Genomic DNA, 19,372 nt, shown 5'->3' with positions numbered 1-19,372 from the left:
CAATGAGGATTATAAATGATTTTGGTGATTTCTCCGGTTTAAAGATAAACTGGCAGAAATCAGTATTGATGCCACTTCGACAGAAAATACAGACAAAGAGTATTAACTACCCATTACAAATAGCTGATACATTTAAATATTTGGGGATCGCTGGGGGCTAATGTATATCCCCTAATGGAATATATAAAAAATAAATTGGGGATATGGTCTAAAATGCCACTATCAGTTGTAGAAAGAATAAGTTTGATTAAAACAATAATATTACCAAAATGTCTATGTATTCTCACATTCACCAGTAATACCTAAACTGATATTTAAAAAATTCTTACTTTTCAAGATTTATATGGATTAATGACAGATGTAAATTAAAATTAACAACGTTACAGCAGCCAAAAATGGAGGGAGGACTGGCTCTACCAGATGTATATTTGTAATATCTGGCAGGTCAGCTAAAGCATCTACAGAAGTGGTTGAATCCGGGCTATGGGTTAGATGTAGAGGGATGCTTTTTAACCACTTAAGCCCCAGCCCTATTTCGGACACTTTTTGTTTACAAGTTTAAATCAGTATTTTTTCCTAGAAAACTACTTAGAACCCCCAAACATTATATATATTTTTTTAGCAAAGACTCTGGAGAATAAAATGTCGGTCATTGTAATATTTTTTATCACGCGGTATTTGCGCAGCGGTCTTTAAAGCGCCATTTTTTTGGAAAATTTTTGAAAAATCACATTTCACTAATTTTAAAAAATACTAAACAGTAAAGTTAGCCCATTTTTTTTGTATATTGTGAAAGAACATGTCACGCCGAGTAAATAGATACCCAACATGTTACGGTTTAAAATTGCGCCCCCCCGTGGGATCGCGACAAACTACGGTCAAAAGAGATCTCAATCTGCGACGCTTTAAATTTATGTAACGGTTACCAGTTTAGAGTTAGAGTGTAGCTCTTTTTTTTAAATTATTGCTCACGCTCTGGCGATCGCGGCGATACCTCACATGTGTGGTTTGAACAGCGATTTCATTTGCGGCTCGACTTCCGTATACGTTTTTTTTTGTGCGCGAGCTAACGGTGACGGGGGCGGCTAAATTTTTTTTTTTTTTTTTATTTTCCCATTTATTTTATTTATTTTTTTAACTTTATTAAAGTTTTAAAAAAAAAAAAAAAATCTGATCACTTTTATTGCTGTCACAAGCAATGTAAACATCCCTTGTGACACCAATATGTAGTGACAGGTACACTTTATGGAGGGATCGAGGGTCTAAAAGACCCTAGACCCCTCCACTACACTTCCCTGTATGCAAAACGCCGAAAACGGCATTTTTGCATACAGCCGTTTTTCAAATTTGCCGCCTTTTGCAGCACAGTAACCCGGAAGTGACGTCATGGACGCCGCCTCCGGGTTACGTCATCGGAGACCCGATCGATGCCGTTTCCGGCATTCATCGGGACTCCATCCAGCCGGCGGACGTGCCGGCTGGGTGCTCGGGGCTCCCGGTGGAACGGGAGCCCCGGGCAAAGCCACGGAAGGCGGCGGGAGGGGGGGGGACGTCCCCTCCCGCCCCCCCGGGTACCGATCGAGCGGCTCCCGAGCCGCATCGGTCGGTACCGACGGAAAGCCAACCGTCGGCTCTAAACCACGGTACCGGGATGGTGCCTCTAGCTAGAGGCATCATCCCGGTACACTACCGCAAAGTTTACTGACGTAGACCTACGTTAGTATGCGGTAAGTGGTTAAGAATGCTGGGAATCTAACTTATTAAGTGAGTTTAGAAGCACAAGCATTATACCTAGGATAAAATTTCCCATTGTAACCCCTAGCAAGATCGGTCTGGAGAGAAACAAAAGAAGTGAAGGGATTTAGTGATCTTCCACAAGAAGTCCCATTATGGAATAACCCGGGCTTGGATCAAATAAGTACTCATATGGACAGCGAGTTTTGGAAACAGAAAGGCATTTATACGCTGGCACAAATATATAATGATGGGATAATATACTCTTTTGAGTACTGTATTTTCTGGCGTATAAGACTACTTTTGAACCTCAAAAAAATCCCCCAAAAATGGGGGGTCGTCTTATACGCCGAGTATTATATCTCCAAGGTAACCTAAGTATAAGTATTACCGGTAGATGAAGATTAGGGGGGTCGTCTTATACGCCGGAAAATACGGTATATGTGAGCGGTACAACATAACCCAAAAAAAATTCTAAATATCTGCAACTCCAGGATGCCTTACAGACACAAATGAGGCCACAAAAATGTAAGATATCAAAATACCCTATTGGAGTATTGAGGTCACATGGCCCAAAGGGTCTGATCTCCATACTCTACTCATGTTTAATCCAGGCAAAGGTAAATAGAAATAAGTTGAGAGTAAGAGATAAATGGCAAGAGATTATTTTGAATATGATGGATGATAAATGGGAAGAGATTTGTTCTATACATTTAACAGTATCACCAGCAGCAAATAGTTTAATACAATTATACATGACACATGAAATATATTTGAGTCCAAGTAGATTACATAGAATGGGACGGAGGGCCACATCGGAGTGTCAGAGATGCCACCGAGAGGGGATGGATTTCTTGTATCTGATGTGGAATTGTGAATTCACAGTTGAGTTTTGGAGACAAGTGACGGAGATCTTGTTAACGGTCTTGACAAGACCAATTCCATCTATTGTTGAACTTTGTCTGTTTGGGTTGTTGGAGGAGGAAATATGGTCAAAATATAATAAGATACTAATACAGGAAACATTATTTTTAGCCAGAAAACAAATAGCGGTAAAATGGTTACAGGCGACATCACTGTCAGTGAATCAATGGATTAAAACTGTTAATCAAATTATTCCCTATGAAAAGATCATGTATGAACATAGAGGGGTAATACAAAAATATCATAAGATTTGGGATGTATGGGTAAATGCCAATGTTACTCTTTAAGAGTGAAATATGGAAGGAAACAATTGTCTAATTACCAAAGTATAAGGGTATGTTAATATATTAAGATGGATATGTCATGTTATATAGTACGCTGATTCTCTTCTATCTGTAAAGTTGTGAATGTAGGGATCCCTTGTGGAACCAAAAGTATGTGATTGAGTATGTTAAGAGATGCATATTATTTGTAATGATTAAATAATTCTGTAATAAAAAGTATTTAAAAAAAATAAATTGTCTTATGCCATACGCCTAGATTTATATAACTTGGTTATTTCCTGTTGATGGCCAGCAAGTCTCTGTAAAGATTTATCTTTATTTTTTATTTTTTCCAGGCAAAAACAAAAGGCTTTCACACTACAGTAGACATTGGTGTCAAATATGCAGAAAAGCAGAAGAGACAGTTTGATGACGATAAGCTAAAAGCTGGACAGAGCGTTATTGGTTTACAGGTAATGGGTTATTCCCAACTGCAAAAGAAAAGCAGGCTTTCATTTGTAAAATGTTTCTAAAGAAGGGTCTATTTCTCAGTTGCATTATTTTGGCCTGATTGACTCAAATCATCCATCATGTGATCTCCACTTAAAGTAATAGTCTTTGTTATTTTTAAATGAGAAAAGAAAATAAAAAAACATGTTATACTTACCTGTTCTGTGAAGTGGTTTTGCACAGAGCAGCCTAGATCCTCCTCTTCTTGGGTCCCTCACTGGGACTCCTGGCCCTCCCTTCTGCCCCCACAGCAAGCAGCTTGCTATGGGGGCACCTGAACCGAGCTGTGGCTCTGTGTCTCCATTTAGTCATTGAGCCACCCCACCCCCTCACTTTATTGGCTCAATGACTTTGACCGCAGTGGGAGCAAATTGCGCTGCTGTCTCAGCGAATGAGAAGGGAGAGTCCTGGACAACAGACTCTCTCGTGCAACATCGCTGGATGGAGATGGTGGTAAGTACTGGGGGGTGGGGGGGCTGCTGCACACAAAGTGTTTTAACTTATTGCATAGAATGCATTAGGATCAAAAACCTTTTGGCTTTAGAACCACTTTAACCCTAGTCACTGATGCTGATATGTGTTAAGCTGTGGGATATGTGAATTGTCTGATATATGCAAAGTGAAATGGAAACCAGGTTGCCGCGGCTTTACTGCAAATCTGTACCTTGTGCATAATCCTATTAAAACGCTTAAAAGGCCTAAATTCCTAAGTGTGTTTATAGAAAAGGGAGTATATAAAGTAGATCTGCCATCCTATTGTTATAGTCCTCAAGGCTAAGGATAATTTTTTTTTTTTTTTTACTTGTAATGGTGTTATAGGTTGGATGCGTTTATCTATTTTCTCAGTATGTTGTTTTCAGGCTTCTAGTAGGGGTCCAAAATGACCAGTAAAACCAGCTGTGCGGTTTTTTTAATACCTACTGGGGCCCCGTGACTACATAAGCCATTTTCTGAAAAAGGTAACCTTGGCCTTTTAGGTCTTTTAACATGTTGAGCAGCATCTCTGATGTAACCTAAAAAGTCGAACTTTATTTGGTAAACGGGGGGAAAAAAAAAGCATTACAGACCGATGTAGTAATACTGTGCTCTAGCCAGATATTGTGCTTCAACCTTTTTACTGTGTCTCTCAAATGCCTTTTTTTTTTTTAAAAACACAAATTTGAAAGACTTGGGCCTTAATGACAAGGGTGCTGGCAGCCGTACTGCATAAACAAGGCTTTCGTTTCTGTGCCTGTATCCACCCTGTGTGTGTGGAGGCAGCATATGAAAGTGAATGCCGGTGCAGTCAGGATTTGTCAGGTGTGCGGGAGCGTAGCCTCAAAAGCAGACAATGTGCTTTGGGGACATGCAGTTACTTCTGTATACCTGTCAACCTTTGACAGAAAGCGGTGTCGGTGCAGCCTCTGCATCTGCATTCACTTCTGTAGGCTGCCTGCGCACAGCCAAAAAATGAAACCAAGACGTGGGACTTTAAATATGCCACCGTGAGTGAATGTATGAAAAACTAATAGAAGATCATTAAAAATCACCACATTTTCTTACAAAGAGTAATGTATAAAGTAAGAGTATAAAATGTAAGCTTTAAAGTGATTGGGAAAGCATGAAATGAGGTTGTTACAATAAAGTAAACGGTCTACGCATTTCATGGGTTTCCCCACTTCATCAGGACTATCTACACCTCTATGAATAATCCACTATCCGTAAGAATAAACATACAGGAAAAACAAACAAAATGCATAAAATACATCCAACATAATGTTTCCCAAAATATATTTTCATATCCAGCAGAGAGGAAAAAAATGGGGGGGGGGGAATGAAGGGGTTAAAGACCTCCCTCACACTTCCAACCTCGGGTTAAGGGAATGACTCCCAGAATGGGGGGGGGGGGGGATTAAAGAGCACCCCTAAGCTTGTGGGGTGACCTTACAAAGCACCGATAGCTGTAACAAACCCGAGATGCATGCAATAAGAGCCTCAGTAATAACTTTCTGTAAAGTATTCAGAGCGGGTAGCCCATTCTTACCCCATTGTGAGACGAAGTATATCCTATAGGAACCAGAAACAATCGCTAGCAGTAGGGTGTTGGTAGAAGGTCTACAATATAAATATAATAGCTCCACGCCTAAGTTGTAGTCAAATAATTATCCAGCTGCACCCACTATGTTCTCTGTGGAGTGTGCAAAACAAGTGTCTGTGTGTGACCACACATGGTATTGTAGTATGTTAATGACCCAGATTGTTATAAGATGGCACACGGACAAAAAGTATAAAGGCCCACAGAGGCGCCCATAAAAAACTATATAGTATAAGAAGGGGTGAAACTTTCCCTAATTGACCAGTTGCACCTCACTAATTTAGAGAACACCATTTAAAGAAAATAAGAGGGGTAAAATGTGAATCTGCTCCAAAATTGCGGGCCAGCACAAACTGCTCTTACCAACAAGATAAAGAAGACCTAAAGCGGAGTTCCACCCAAAAGTGGAACTTCGCTTTCAGGCCTTCTGTCCCACTGACATGCCACATTTGAGCATGGTTTTTTTTTTTTTTTTTTTTTTTGGGGGGTACCTATATTTGACTCTGCTTTAATTAAGGAGACTCCCACATGGGCATATAGTAAAGAGAAGAGAGTGGGTATAAATGCCAAAAGATAAACCTACCAAAACTTTCCAAGTTTTTTTTTCTGCCTAGTCAGGAGTAAGGACCTAGTTACTTGCTGGGATCTCTCTGGTGCTGGCAATTTTTTCTTAAGATGGAAAACTTTCTCCTGTTTTTTTTTTCCCCGTGAGATCTGCCACGACATAGTCCCACTGGACGGGGGCTGGCCTGCGAGTTAAACGCCTTGTGAGGTCACATACGACTGAGTCGCAGCGTTCCTCCTGGCTGACAGCCCCCCCATTTCGATAGCGAGGGGTTCTGTCTGGAGCAGGGCCTACCTGGTTCCCGGTATGGTGAGTAGCTGTTCCCCCCCCCCCTCCAGAGGATTTTCTGGTGGACGTTGGCCCCTTCTTCAGACGGTCAGACCCCCAGGTTCCCCTCCTTTCCGTTAGGCACCTCCATTCATCTTTCCCTCCATCCTACCCCCCTCCACTTATGCTGGGGCTGTATGGGTGGTCTGGTCCACCTCCTGGGGTGGGGGCTGGACACTATGCTGGCAATTTGGGGTCGGGGTGCCCCACCGGCAAACGGATGATTGGCTGTGTGTGGGGAGGTTTGTACCTGGTGGGGGCTCCTGCCAGGGCCCCCGTCCAGTCTGGCCTTATCCTTGAGGCCTAGGGATCCCTCCTGGGTCCCTGGTAGCCTTGTGAGGCGCCCATTTTGTTGTAGTCTCTGTGCTCAATGCACAGTGGCCATGTTTGTGTAGTCCGGCAGCCATTTTGCGGTGGTTTGCCATTGAAAATAGCGGCGCCATGACTGTAGAGCCTTGTGGGTGGTGATTTTGGTGGTAGGAACACACCCCCTGGTGCTGATTCCAGGATCTTTTCACTTCCTGATCGCCTCACGTGGAGTACAGATTATCCTGGTGGCTGCGGGTGTCTGTTTCTGCTGGGTTGTGAGTCTGGTGGGGTCCTCTCCATCTCTGCTGGGGGTCGCTTAGTGCTTTGTGCCTGGTAACCGGGTGGTGCTGCCAGCGTGGTGGGGGTTGGCCCTTTGCAGTGTGTTACACTTTTTGTGGGGTCCCCCTGGTGACTTATGGAGTCTTTGAAACTCATCTCCCCATCTGATCCCCCTCTCAAAGTGCGAGGCCCTCCGGTTCCCAACCATCTGCACTGACGGCGGTCCTGGAATCCTTTTGTGTCCTGGGTGGAGATGGTTGACGGGCTAGCAAAAAGCGCCCAACGCCTTCCCCTTCCTCATCTGATCCTGGATCTGATTTGACCGCCGTGGACGTGGGTCTCCCTGTTTGGGCTGCGACCACACGCCCAGAATCCTCAGATAGTGATTCCTCCACATCTGCAACCGCGTACGAAAAGGCGCTGGTGGAAGCACTGATTGTATCTGTGCGTGAGACCTTAAAGATGGAGGACGCAGCTGCGACCGAGGCGCAGGTTCCCTTTTGGCACTCCCAAACCATCCAGAGCAGCAAAGGTTTCCTTTCCCTGCCTATTTTGACAGAATTGTCTCTAAAGAGTGGGGACAACTAAAGCTTCCCCTTGGGGGTCCGTAAGAGATTTGCCAGGTGATACCCCTATGAGGAGTCCCTTCTTGAGAAGTGGACTGTTCCACCGGTGGTGGACCCTCCGGCTTCCAGATTGAACAAGGCAACCATGATTCCGGTTGGAGTCCCCGGCCTTTAAGGATCCGGCTGACAGGAAGGCGGAGCCTGTGGCCCGTGAATATATACACTCTGGCTGGTTTGGCATTGAAGCTGGTGTTCATCATTGCCCTGGTGTCGCAAACTCTGACCGAGTGGACTAAGCTTTTTTTAGCCGTTACCTGGAGAGAGAACAGCTCCTTCCCCTGAACAGCTCCTTTGCTGAGCTGATGGACTGGTCCAGGTGATACCGCTTTGGATGTGGCTCGGCTCTCTGTTTCGGCAGTGGTCCTTTGGTGTGTCTTTTGGCTCAAATGCTCGTCTGTGGACCAAACTTTCAAGAAGGCCTTGACTGATCTCCCCTTTCAAGGAGATTGCCTGTTTGGTGCTACCCTGGATGACATCCTTAAAGGTCTCATGGGGCAAGAGTAACTCTTCCCCAGGCTTCTAAGGGCAAGGACCCACGTCCTAGTCGGCTCATAAGTTTTTCGTCCCTCAGGGTCGACTGACAAGGGCTCGAAGACAAGTGGGTTCACAAAGTCATTCGGTCCAGCTACAAGATCCAGTTTCGCTCTTGTCCCCCGGCAAGGTTCTTTCCTTCCAACCTGCGCCTGTCCCTGGACCACTTACTGGTCTGTTTGGGGTGGTACAAGACCTGTTCCTTCAATGGGTCATTGTCCCGTTTCTGACTTTGGAACGTTTTCAGGGGTTTTACTCAAACCTGTTTGCAGTGTCCAGGAAGGAAGGCAAAGTGCCTCCAATTCTGGACCTCAAGGCGCTGAACTGCTTTGTGCGGGTGCAGAAGTTCAGAATGGGAGTCTGTTCACAGGGTGGTGGCTTCCCTGCATCAGGACGGCCGGGTCTTATGTCAATCACCAAGGGGCACAAGAAGTGCACTGGGCAGAACAGTTTGTTCCAGCCTTCTCCCCAGAAAACATTCCCGGTGTGGAAAACTGGCAGGCGGATTACCTCAGTGGGCAGGCGTTGGTCCAAGAGAAGTGGTCCCTTCATCCGCAGGTGTTTCATCAGCTGTGTCTCAGGGGTACCCCCACCGGAGATGGATTTATTGGTGTCTCGGCTCAACAAAGGTGCAGAGGTTTGTGGTCCGGTCAAGGGATCCTCTGGCAGATGCCACAGACGTGCTGGTGGCCTCATGGGATCAGTATTGTCTTATCTACGCCTTCCCTCCTCTCAAGCTTCTGCCCAGACTCCTACGCAGGATCGAGGCAGAAGGTATTCCGGTCATCTTAGTGGCACCGGACTGGCCTCGCCCGGCCTGGCACGCAGATCTAGTGTGGCTGGTCGCCAACTTTCCTTGGAAGCTTTCCCTCAGGGAAGATCTGCTGTCCCAAGGTCCGATCTTCCATCCTGCTTTAGTTGCTGGCTTTGACAGCACCTGGCATTCAAAAGCCAAGCTAAAGGATAGAGGTTTGTCGGAGTGTCTGATTCCTATGCTGTTTAAAAGCTAGGAAATCTACTTCTAGGAAGATTTACGATGGTATGAGGATGACGTACATTGCGTGGTGTGTGTCTCTTGGGGTTAATCTTCGCTCCTTCTCGGTGGCTCGTATTTTAACCTTCCTTCAACGGGGGGCTGAACAAAATTTGGCCTTAAGTACCATCAAGGGCCAGGTCTCGGCCTTGGTTGTCTTTTTCCAAAGACCTTTGGCCACACACTCCCTGGTACGTACCTTTTTTCTTCAGGGTTTTCCGACATTTGGTTCCTCCAGTGCAGACTTCGTTTCCGTCTTGGGATCTTTGGTGCTTTCAGCTCTACAGAAGCCTCTCTTATTCGGGAGGTTCCCCTGCTTGCGCTGTCCCAGAAGGTTGTCTTTTTTTAAAAAAAAATTTTGTGGCTATCGCTTGTGTAGGGTATCGGACCTGGCGGTGGCGTTATCCTGTCGCTCACTTTATTTGGTGATTCACAAGGATAATGTGGTGCTTCGCCCCTGTCCTTCATTCCTTCCTAAGATGGTCTCTGATTTTAATGGAAGACATTGTGTTGCCTTCTGTGTCCCAGGCCTAAACATCCGAAGGAAATTGCCTTGCATGCCTTTTTGAAGTGGTCTGGGCAATTGGGGTGTACCTTGCAGCTACAGAGTATTTCAGGAAGTCGAACACTCTTTGTGCTCATGGATGGACCTCGCAAAGGGTTGTCTGCTTCCTCTGCGACCATTTCCAGATGGATCAGACAGACTGTTTTTCAGGCCTATTCCATCAGAGGTCAGGTTCCTCCTTTCCCTGTCAAGGCGCACTCTCTAGTAGAGTGCTTAGTGCCTCCTGGGCCTCCCGTCATCAGGCATCAGTGGCGCAGGTTTGCAAGGGGGCCACCTGGCACCTGGTCATCGGTGCACACGTTTACAAAGTTTTATAAAGTGGATGTGTTGGCATCTGCGGATGCTTCCTTTGGCCGCAAGGTTTTGCAGGTTGCTGTTAAGAGGACCCGATCCTATTTGAGGGTGTATTTTTTTTTTTTTTTTTTTTTTTTTTTTTTTTATAAATGGGCTCCAGTTGTTTTGCCTGAGCCCCTGTGGCTACTGTTTAGGCTTGGAAAGCTTTTGCTGTTTCCCACCCCTCATTTTTTTTTTTTTTTTTACACTGCTTTGGGACTTCCCAATGGTCAAGAGTGACAGGACCTGTGGATCCGTCAATGAACGAAAGAGAAAATGGGATTTTTGACTTGCCATAAAATCCATTTCTCTGATGTTCATTGACGGACACAGCACCCACCCCTCTGTGGAGTTATAATTCTCCTGACACTGCTTGTAACAAAACTGAGTGACTATAGGAGAGAGAGGGAGTATACCCCCTGGGACTGCCCATGGGTGTAGGCAGAATTTTTTTCTGCCTAGTGTCCTACTCCTGTAGGGGGCAGTATAACCCAATGGTCAAGAATGACAGGAGCTGTCAGTGATCATCAGAGAAATGGATTTTACGGTAAGTCAAAAATATAATTTTCCCCCCACGTTTTTCTTTCTTTGTGGTTTAGACTCGCATCCCAAAGGGGAAAAACAAGACAACAATGTAATGCAAAAAACAGACATTAAATACCAAATGGAAAGTCTCAGACACCTCAGCTTCAAATATAATACACATTGTGGGCTAGACCTAGTCTGTCTTAAAGATAATCAGCGTCTAGTCAAAGAAACTTGGTCCTTGATACGCTTCCAGAATTGGCGTTTCGTTTTACTGACCTAGAGAAACGCATCCACAGGTCAATAAGTAGACCACAGCATCAAAGCGGACAAAATGCCTGGGTTTAAATCAACTTTGGTTTGGTAGCCACAAGTTTTCTCTCATTAATAAAACAAGGCCATTTGCCATCTTTTGATGATTTTTCATACATTCACTCTTTGTGACATATTTTAAAAGCCCCACTTTGTTTAATTATTTGGTGGATTTTATCAGATAATGTTGTTGGCAGTGTAAATGTAATTTGTCTACCTGATGCTCTGATCACCACTCTCTGATCAATTTGTTCACTTTGTATACTGCCTGCATTTGGCTCAGCCACGGTCATGCAGTATGGGTGCCAGCGCCCATGTGAATGGGACTTAAATATTCAAGCTTATTTATAATGCTTACCTCTGAAGAAATGAAATTTTGGCATTTTTTTTTTTTTTTTACTGCTGGTTGTCTTTTTTTTTTTTTTTTTTGAAAGCCCTTAATAAAGGATGTGCAAGAGCTCATAGATTGTGCACCATAAGGCAGCCTTTGGGAAAGCCATTTCTGGATGAGCTGATCAGATTTTTTTTTTTTTTTAATGTGGAAGTACACCTGGCAGAATTATTTTCCCTTTTGCTTCTTCAGATGGGAACAAACAAATGTGCAAGCCAAGCAGGAATGACAGCATACGGTACAAGACGACATTTGTATGATCCAAAGATGCAGACTGATAAACCATTTGACCAGACGACAATCAGTTTACAGATGGGAACAAACAAAGGTGCTAGTCAGGTAAATAGCCCAATCAGTGTCAATTGCATGCACAATATATTGCAATTTGTTCATCAATGCCAGTTAGAGCATGCATGCTTAAAGAACTGATAATTTCTTTTTACTGATTGAGCCTAAGGGTATAATTTGTTCTGAGGATTTCAATCACTAAATTCACAGAATTTTTACTCCCTCTCCCTGCTGTACTCAGTTTTTTTTTCTGCCTAGTCAGGAGAAGGGACCTAGTTCCTTGCTGGGATCCCTAGTCCTGGCAAATTTTTTTAGATTAAAAAAAAAAAAAAAACCTTTTTTTTTTTCTGTGAGATCTACACTACAATCAACTGCCGGACTGGGCGATGGGCTGGATAATCTAGATCCAGTGGTCCAAAGAGAGATTAGAGACATAATCAATATATTGATACCACATCCCAAAAACGTATACTGGAAGGCTGAAAGGGGGAAAAAAGAGGAAATCTTCGTCCCCTTAGGAATGATAGGACTTTATAGGCGTCTGTTTAACTGATCTCAAAAGGAATGCACACTAAAATATAAATAAAAACAAGTTTATTTTATACAAAAGGTTCATAAGTTTCATGAACAACTAAACCATTATACAAGAATACAAAAAACAGTCATATGACAATATGCTCCCACATCAAGGGAACCCTTGTGCATAACAGAATGCAATTGACTGAAGAAGCTGTGGAGCGAAACGCGTAGTGCTTCTCTGGTCATGTTTCCACCACAAGTGAACCCTGCATATCCTATAAACTTTTAAGTCTGAATTCTACATACCAAATGTTACATTCTGTTATGCACAAGGGTTCCATTGATGTAGGAGCTTATTGTCCTATGACTGGTTTTTGTATTCTTGTATAATGGTTTCGTTCATGAAACTTCTGAACCTTTTGTACAAAATAAACTTGTTTTCTCTTATGTCCTCTGACAGACGCAGCCCTTCCAAGTTTCATCACTATTGGGTAATGGCGCCCTCTGCAGGAGCAGGCTAGGTAGTTAAACTTAATTTAAAAACTTTCACTAGACACACCTTTTAGGGGCTGTCCTTTCAAACATTACCCCCAGACACATGGAGCTTACTAATCAGTTTCTTGCTGCCTAGCTCAGGAGTAGGACCTAGATTTCCCTGCTGGGACTCCGGTTTCAGTTTTTTATTTTTCTTTGAGAAATGTTTTATTTTTCTTCACGAACTATCGCTAGATAGTCAGGGGGATCCTCCTGGTGAACTACAAGCGACACGACAACCTCAAAAAAGGCCGATGCCCTCTGTCTTCTGATTCAGAGCCTGATGTGGTTGCCACGGACACTGCCCTGCCTGAGGGTTCCCTGTCCTCGCACTCTGACGGTGAGGGCATGAGTCCTCCTCCGCTGCAGCGCAGGAACGTGCTTTAGTTGAAGCGCTTGTTCGCTCCGTCAGGGAGACTTTGAATATTGATGATGAGCCCACCCAATCAGGAAAGCGGGTTGTCTTCGGCTCTCGCAAAGTCCAGAAGTTGGGGTCAGGTTTTCCCCTGCCCCGAGGAGTTTCACGATATCATGAACGAACAGTGGCGACGCATTAAGCATGTGCTGGTGGTGCCTAAGCGTTTTCAACGCCGCTATTCTTTTGCGGACCCAGTTTCCAATCGCTGGATGGTGTCCCCTAAGTTGGACCACACTGTTTCCAGGTTAAATAAATCCACAGTGATGCCCGTGGAGGACTCCCCGGTGTTTAAAGACCCGATGGACAGGCGCATGGAGTCCCTTTCCCGCCACATGTACTTAGTGGCGGGCTTGCTCCTCAAGCCTGTGTTCGCTTCCGTGCTGGTTTCGCAGATGGTTACGGAATGGATCAAGGTGCTTAAGAGCAACTTGCTGGCTGAGTCGGTTCCCCCGACCCTCATTGAGCTCACGGAACAAATGGCCCAGGATAAGCTTGTTTGCCACTCTGTCGGACGATCTGTCGGTCACGGTTCAGACACTCCAGGAGTTTGGGTGGACCATCAACTTCCAGGAGTCTGCACTGACTCCGTCAGTCCGTCTCAGCTACCTGGGCATGGTCCTGGACTCCGCCCAAGCGAAAGTTTTTTTTTTTTTTTTTTTTCCCCCCCAGAGGAGAATATGTATTTTAGGTGTACATTCCTTTTGAGATCAGTCAAACAGATGCCTATAAAGTCCTATCATTCCTAAGGGGATGAAGATTTCCTCTTTTTTTCCCCTTTCAGCCTCCTAGATCCAGTGGTCACCCCAGTCTGGTCAGCAAGCGCGCACAGACCTCAGCTCCCTGCTCTGTCTGGAGCGGTGTTTGCCTGGTATGGTGAGTGGCTGCCCCCTCTCCTGGAGGGTTTTGGGGTGGATGTAGGCCCCTCCTTGGGACGGCCTGACCCTCGGGTTCCCCTTCTTCCCGTCAGGCACCCCCTTTTTATCTGTCCCCCCCATCCTACCCCCCCCTCCCCATTTATGCTGGGGCTGTGTGGGTGGTCTGGTCCACCTCCTAGGGTGGGGGCAGGGTGCTATGCTGGCGATGGGGGTAGGGGGGTGTGTGCCACCGGTGACTGGACGATCGCTGTGTTGGGGGGTTGTACCTGGTGGGGGGGCTCCTGCCACGGCCCCCTGTCCTGACTGGGCCTGGTTTTGAGGCCTAGGGATCCCTCCTGGGTCCCGGAGGGCCTCATGGGGCCGCCATTTTGCTGTAGCCTTTGTGTTTCTATGCTGAGTGGCCATGTTTGTGTAGTCCGGCGGCCATTTTGCGGTGGTTTTCCATTGAAAATAGTGGTGGCCATGACAGTGAAGCCCTGTGGGCGCTGATTTCGGCGGTGGGAGCCCCTCATCCCCTGGTGCTGACTCCTGGATCCTTTCACTTCCTGATCACTGCACGGGAGTGCAGATTATCCTGGTGGCTGCAGGTGCCTGTCTCTGCTGGGTGGTTAGTCTAGAGGGGTTCTCTCCTTCTCTGCTGAGGATCGCTTGGTGCTTGTGCCTGGCGACCGGGTAGTGCTGCCAGCCAGGTGGGGGTTGTCCCTTTGCAATGTGTTACTTTTTGCGGGGTCCCCCTGGTGACTCATGGAGTCTTTGGAGCACATCTCCCCACCTGGCCTCCTCTCTGAGGCTTTGGGGCCCTCTGGGTCCCCACCATCCATCGATGCACAGATCAGCGACTATCATGCGGTCCTGGAGTCCTTTGTGTCCCGGGTGGAAGTGGCTTTTGGGAGACGGGCTAGCAAAAAAAGCCCCTTGCCTCATCAGATCCTGAATCCAATTTGGCTGCAGACATGGGTCACCCTGCTTGGGTCTTTGACCGGGCGCCCGGGAATCCTCAGAGAGGATGCTTCCTCCATATCTACAATCGTGTACGAAAAGGCTCTGGTGAAAGCATTGATTGTATTGGCGCGTGAGACCTTGAAGATGAAGGATGCAGCTGCGACGGAGGCACAGGTTCCCTTTGGCACTCGCAAGCCATCCAGAGCGGCAAAGGTGTTTTCCTTTCCCCGTTTTTATTTTTACAGAATTGACGCTAAAGAGTGGGGACGAACAAAGCGTCCTCTTGGGGTCCCTAAACAATTTACTAGGCATTATCCCTATGAGGTGTCCCTTTATTAAGAAGTGAACTGTTCCACCAGTGGTGGACCCTCTGGTTTCCAAGTTGAACAGGGCAATCCTGATTCCAGCTGACAGGAAGGCAGAGGCTGTGGCCCGCAATATGTACACTCTGGCTGGTTCGGCACTGAGGCTGGTATTCATCAATCCAGCCTGGCCTGGCTGTTGCACACTCTAGAGTGGGCTAAGCTTTTACGCTGTGACCTGGAGGGAGCACAGCTCCCCCCTGCCTTTGCTGAGCTGGGGGAAGGAAGGCAAGGTGCGTCAAATCCTGGACCTCACCGTTCGCACAGTGGTGGCATCCCTGCATCAGGGGGATTTTCTTGCCTTCTATCAACATCAAGGATACTTACCTTCACATTCCAATATGTGCCGGTCACCAGCGCTTCCTCCGCCTTGCCATGGGAGAAAAGCAGTATCAGTTTGTGGCGTTACCCTCTGGTCTCACATCTGCCCCTTGGGTCTTCACAAAAGTGTTAGCCCTGGTGCTAGCATTGTTACGCCAACGGGGGATCGCGGTATTGGCCTACTTGGGTGACCTTCTTCTGTGAGCGGAGTCCCCTACTGTTCTGGTGGGAAAACCTGGAAATCACCATACAAACTCTGAGGGAGTTTGGCTAGATTCTAAATTTTCAGAAGTCTGCTCTGGTTTCGTCCACAAAGCTGGACTATCTGGGTCTGACTCTGGACTCGGCCTTAGCCAGAGTGCGCCTTCCATTGGAAAAGCTCCAGAAATTGCAGGCTGCAGTTGGTCTCCTGCTGTCCAGCAGATGGTCATCTCTCCGGACTTGCATGCAGGTGCTGGGCCTGATGGTCTACCTTCGAGGGTGTTCCGTTTGCACAGTTCCATACGAGGTCCCTGCAAGGGGGATTCTGACCAAATCGGACAAGACTCCGCATTCTCTTGGCAATCGGATCCGGCTGAGCCGGGGAACGAAGGAGTCCCTGATATGGTGGCTTCGTTCTCCGGCTGGGCAAATCCTTCCTCCCCTTGTGTTTGTCAGTGGTCACCAAGGATGGGTTTGTGTGACAGCTCTATAGCAGCTACAGACTAAGATATGTACTGGAATTTATAATATTAAACTGTAATGGCGGTTATCAGCGACTTATAGTGAACTATGATAGGGTGGCAAGCAGTTTGACACTAACCGACATTATCTGGTAGGGTCACTAACTGACACTGATGTCGCTAGTGACCCTAATACAGTGATGACACTTTACTAATGACCCTGCCTGGGAAGGTGTTATTATCTAGGGACAATCAAGGGGTTAACACTGCTTAACAATGTGTAATGTGTGCTATCTTCACTTTCTGATCTGCCTGTTTTTTCTCCCTGCTTTTCAGGGAGAAGAAGCAGCCAGATCACTGTTCCCTGTACACCGGTGTGTTTGTAAACCCAGAACTCTGTGTGTGGACACAGCCCATCAGCTGACTTTAGCCAAAATCATCGGCTGAAATCAGCGGCCAAACTCGTGCTGTGTCCAGTCAGGGCAGAGGGCGTGCAAACCCAGAAGGCTGTCACGTACATGTATGTGATTGTGCCTGCACCTGCCGCCTGCTAGCAGTATATTTACTGTGAGCAGTCGATGGATAGTTAATGCAAATTAAAGGGGTTATAAAGGTTCATATTTTTTAAAATAAAAATAACAAACATGTTAAACTTACCTACTCTGTGCCCCATCGGCACTCCTGGATCTTCCCCTTTATCGGGGGTCCCCATGGGGGCACCTGTGCGGGCACTCTCCCGAGTCCCACTGCTGCGTCTGTTGTCACAGACAGCATGACTCGGCCCTGCCCCCTGCGTCACTGGATTTGATTGACAGCAGCAGGAGCCAATGGCTCCTGCTGCCATCAATCTATCCAATAAGGACAGAGACAGCAGCCGGAGCCGCTGGGCTAGTGCACATCGCTGGAACGGGTGGGCTCAGGTAAGCAAAAGGGGGGCTCTGGGGGACAGCTGCAACAAAGGTTTTTCACCTTAATGCATAGAATGCATTAAGGTGAAAAACCTTGAGACTTTACAATCCCTTTAATTTGACCCACAAAATACTTGGTTACTTACCACAATGGAATGATCTGGTATAATTTGGGCCTCATTTATCATTACACTGACTTTTTACTGTACCAAAGTTGTGAAAAAATATGTATTTCCATAACTTGGAGATATCTGAAACGCTATGGCAGTGTGAATACAGAATAATCTGCAATACTATGGCCTTTTTGTTTCTTTACTAGGCTGGAATGCTGGCACCAGGAACAAGACGGGACATCTATGATCAGAAAGGAATTCTTCAGCCCATCGATAACTCCACAATCTCACTACAAATGGGCACCAATAAGGTGGCATCTCAGAAAGGAATGAGCGTATATGGCCTTGGCCGGCAAGTATACGACCCCAAATACTGTGCCGCCCCCACAGAACCAATCATACACAACGGCAGCCAAGGGACCGGCACAAATGGTTCAGAGATCAGCGACAGCGACTATCAGGCAGAATACCCTGAAGAATACACAGGAGAGTACCCAGATGACTACCCTAGAGATTACCATGGCCAGTACAGTGACCAGGGCATAGATTACTAGGTCTATACAGTCTACTCCGTATTAGTTCTTATTTTATTCAATGAAGACCAAGCTAGCCTTGTGTAATTTTTTTTTCTGTCTTCCTTAAACACTACTATGCTTTAATATGGAAAAAAACAAATTGCCTTATGTACATTCCTTTTTTCATCTCTGCCTTGTATCCCTAGTTGCCTTCTAGTGCTGAGATTGAGGTTACCCGGCAGCATTACCAGGAATTCATATGAAGTAAAAGGAATACTGTGAATATGGAAGGGAGATTTGTACAGTCCAGTTAAGCTCTATCAGGACTATGCATTTTATTGCTATACATATCATGTTGCATCCTAGGTTCATAAGTCTAAAGTGCTTTGTATTTTTAAATTGCCAATGGTTTAGGTAACATTTTTAACTAGTTGAGAAAGTTTTCTATTTCCATAGTGTATTTTAGGTGGTTTTAAGTAATGTAGGCAGCAGCCATTATGTCAAGTGAGAGCATTCGCTTTGGCTAAATGGGTTTTTTTTTTTGGCTGCCTTGACTTGGTTGTGTGTGCTTAGCAGATACATTTTACCTATTAGTTGCCTTAGCAGAGGTCTGATCTGCTTTTTTATTTTCCCTTCCCCCCTGGACCACATGCATAGCAAAACTGCACAGGAACAAAATTCTGAATTCAATTCTGTTATAGCCATTCTAGAATAATGTTCCCAAGTATTTGTAAATGGGTTTATATTTGGATATCTCCCCACCTAGAAAAATTGCAGACGCGGGTCTTGTTTATAGCTGTGCTGTTTAAGAGCGGTATGGTTTTTGAGGTATATTTTGGTGGTACAGCGGACAGTAATATCCTTTGTGACCAGCTTTCCCATCTGTATGAGGCTATGGGTGCAACAGAATGATGATTGTTCACTGAAAATGGTGGTTAGGAGAAGACTTGGATAAATAAAACTGGAAGTAAGGAAAATCTGCAGTGGGTGACTCTTAAAGTCCTCCTACATAGTGGTTTGGGATTGCTAATGCACTTTTTCAGTCTTCATTTGAAAAGTGCTGTACCTCCCAAGGACTCATTTCTATCACTGCACTGGGAAAATATCTACTTGCTTCATTAGTCCTGCGTTGTTCTAATCTAGTAAGTTGAATATAATCCTATAAAAACGGTAGCGTCTATTTCAAATGTAAATGTTACGAGAATGATCCCGAGCAAGTAAATAGCCACCAAATATACAGTGTGTGCCGCGATCACTTCTCAAAATACATGGATCTAAATTTCACACTACGTTCGGTTTCTGTGACTGGGCATATTGAGTCTGTGCTATTTTGGAGGCAGGATCTTACATATATGGCCAGTTGATTGGATTTCTCCCTAGCAGGAGGCCTCGGTAGCTTTGTTCTGGTATTACTGGAAGAACTGGGTTTTATTGTTGTATGTCAGTGTTTCCTAGCACTCTTGCCAATAACAGGAGTTGTGCTGCCAGTCAAAGGTGGTATGTGGAGCCAGAAGTGGGGTTCTCCTCCTTTTTGGAAATAAGTTGTGACACATTGCAAACACTTTAGAGATCAAGCTTCGTAGACACAGATGTTTAGGATGTCCAGCTGAACCA

The 19,372-nt window shown here is 45.7% G+C and overlaps 1 protein-coding gene across 1 annotated transcript in view; it reads left to right on the top strand.

The window, feature by feature from the left end:
- CNN3 (calponin 3) overlaps window positions 1–18,295 on the top strand; it is a 102,884-nt gene extending 84,589 nt beyond the window's left edge. Inside the window, exons 5-7 of the mRNA XM_082265863.1 lie at window positions 3,278–3,394; window positions 11,494–11,640; window positions 17,450–18,295. Coding sequence (XP_082121989.1) covers window positions 3,278–3,394; window positions 11,494–11,640; window positions 17,450–17,797 — 612 coding nt within the window. The 3' untranslated portion in view covers window positions 17,798–18,295. The remainder of the gene's footprint in view (window positions 1–3,277; window positions 3,395–11,493; window positions 11,641–17,449) is intronic.
- The last annotated feature ends 1,077 nt before the right edge of the window (window positions 18,296–19,372 follow it).

The sequence above is a fragment of the Pelophylax lessonae genome, assembly GCF_965119305.1.
Source record: "Pelophylax lessonae genome assembly, chromosome: 8".
NCBI lineage: Eukaryota > Metazoa > Chordata > Amphibia > Anura > Ranidae > Pelophylax > Pelophylax lessonae.
The sequence above is the reverse complement of the archived record's forward strand: the minus strand, read 5'-3'. Positions and strand labels throughout refer to the sequence as shown.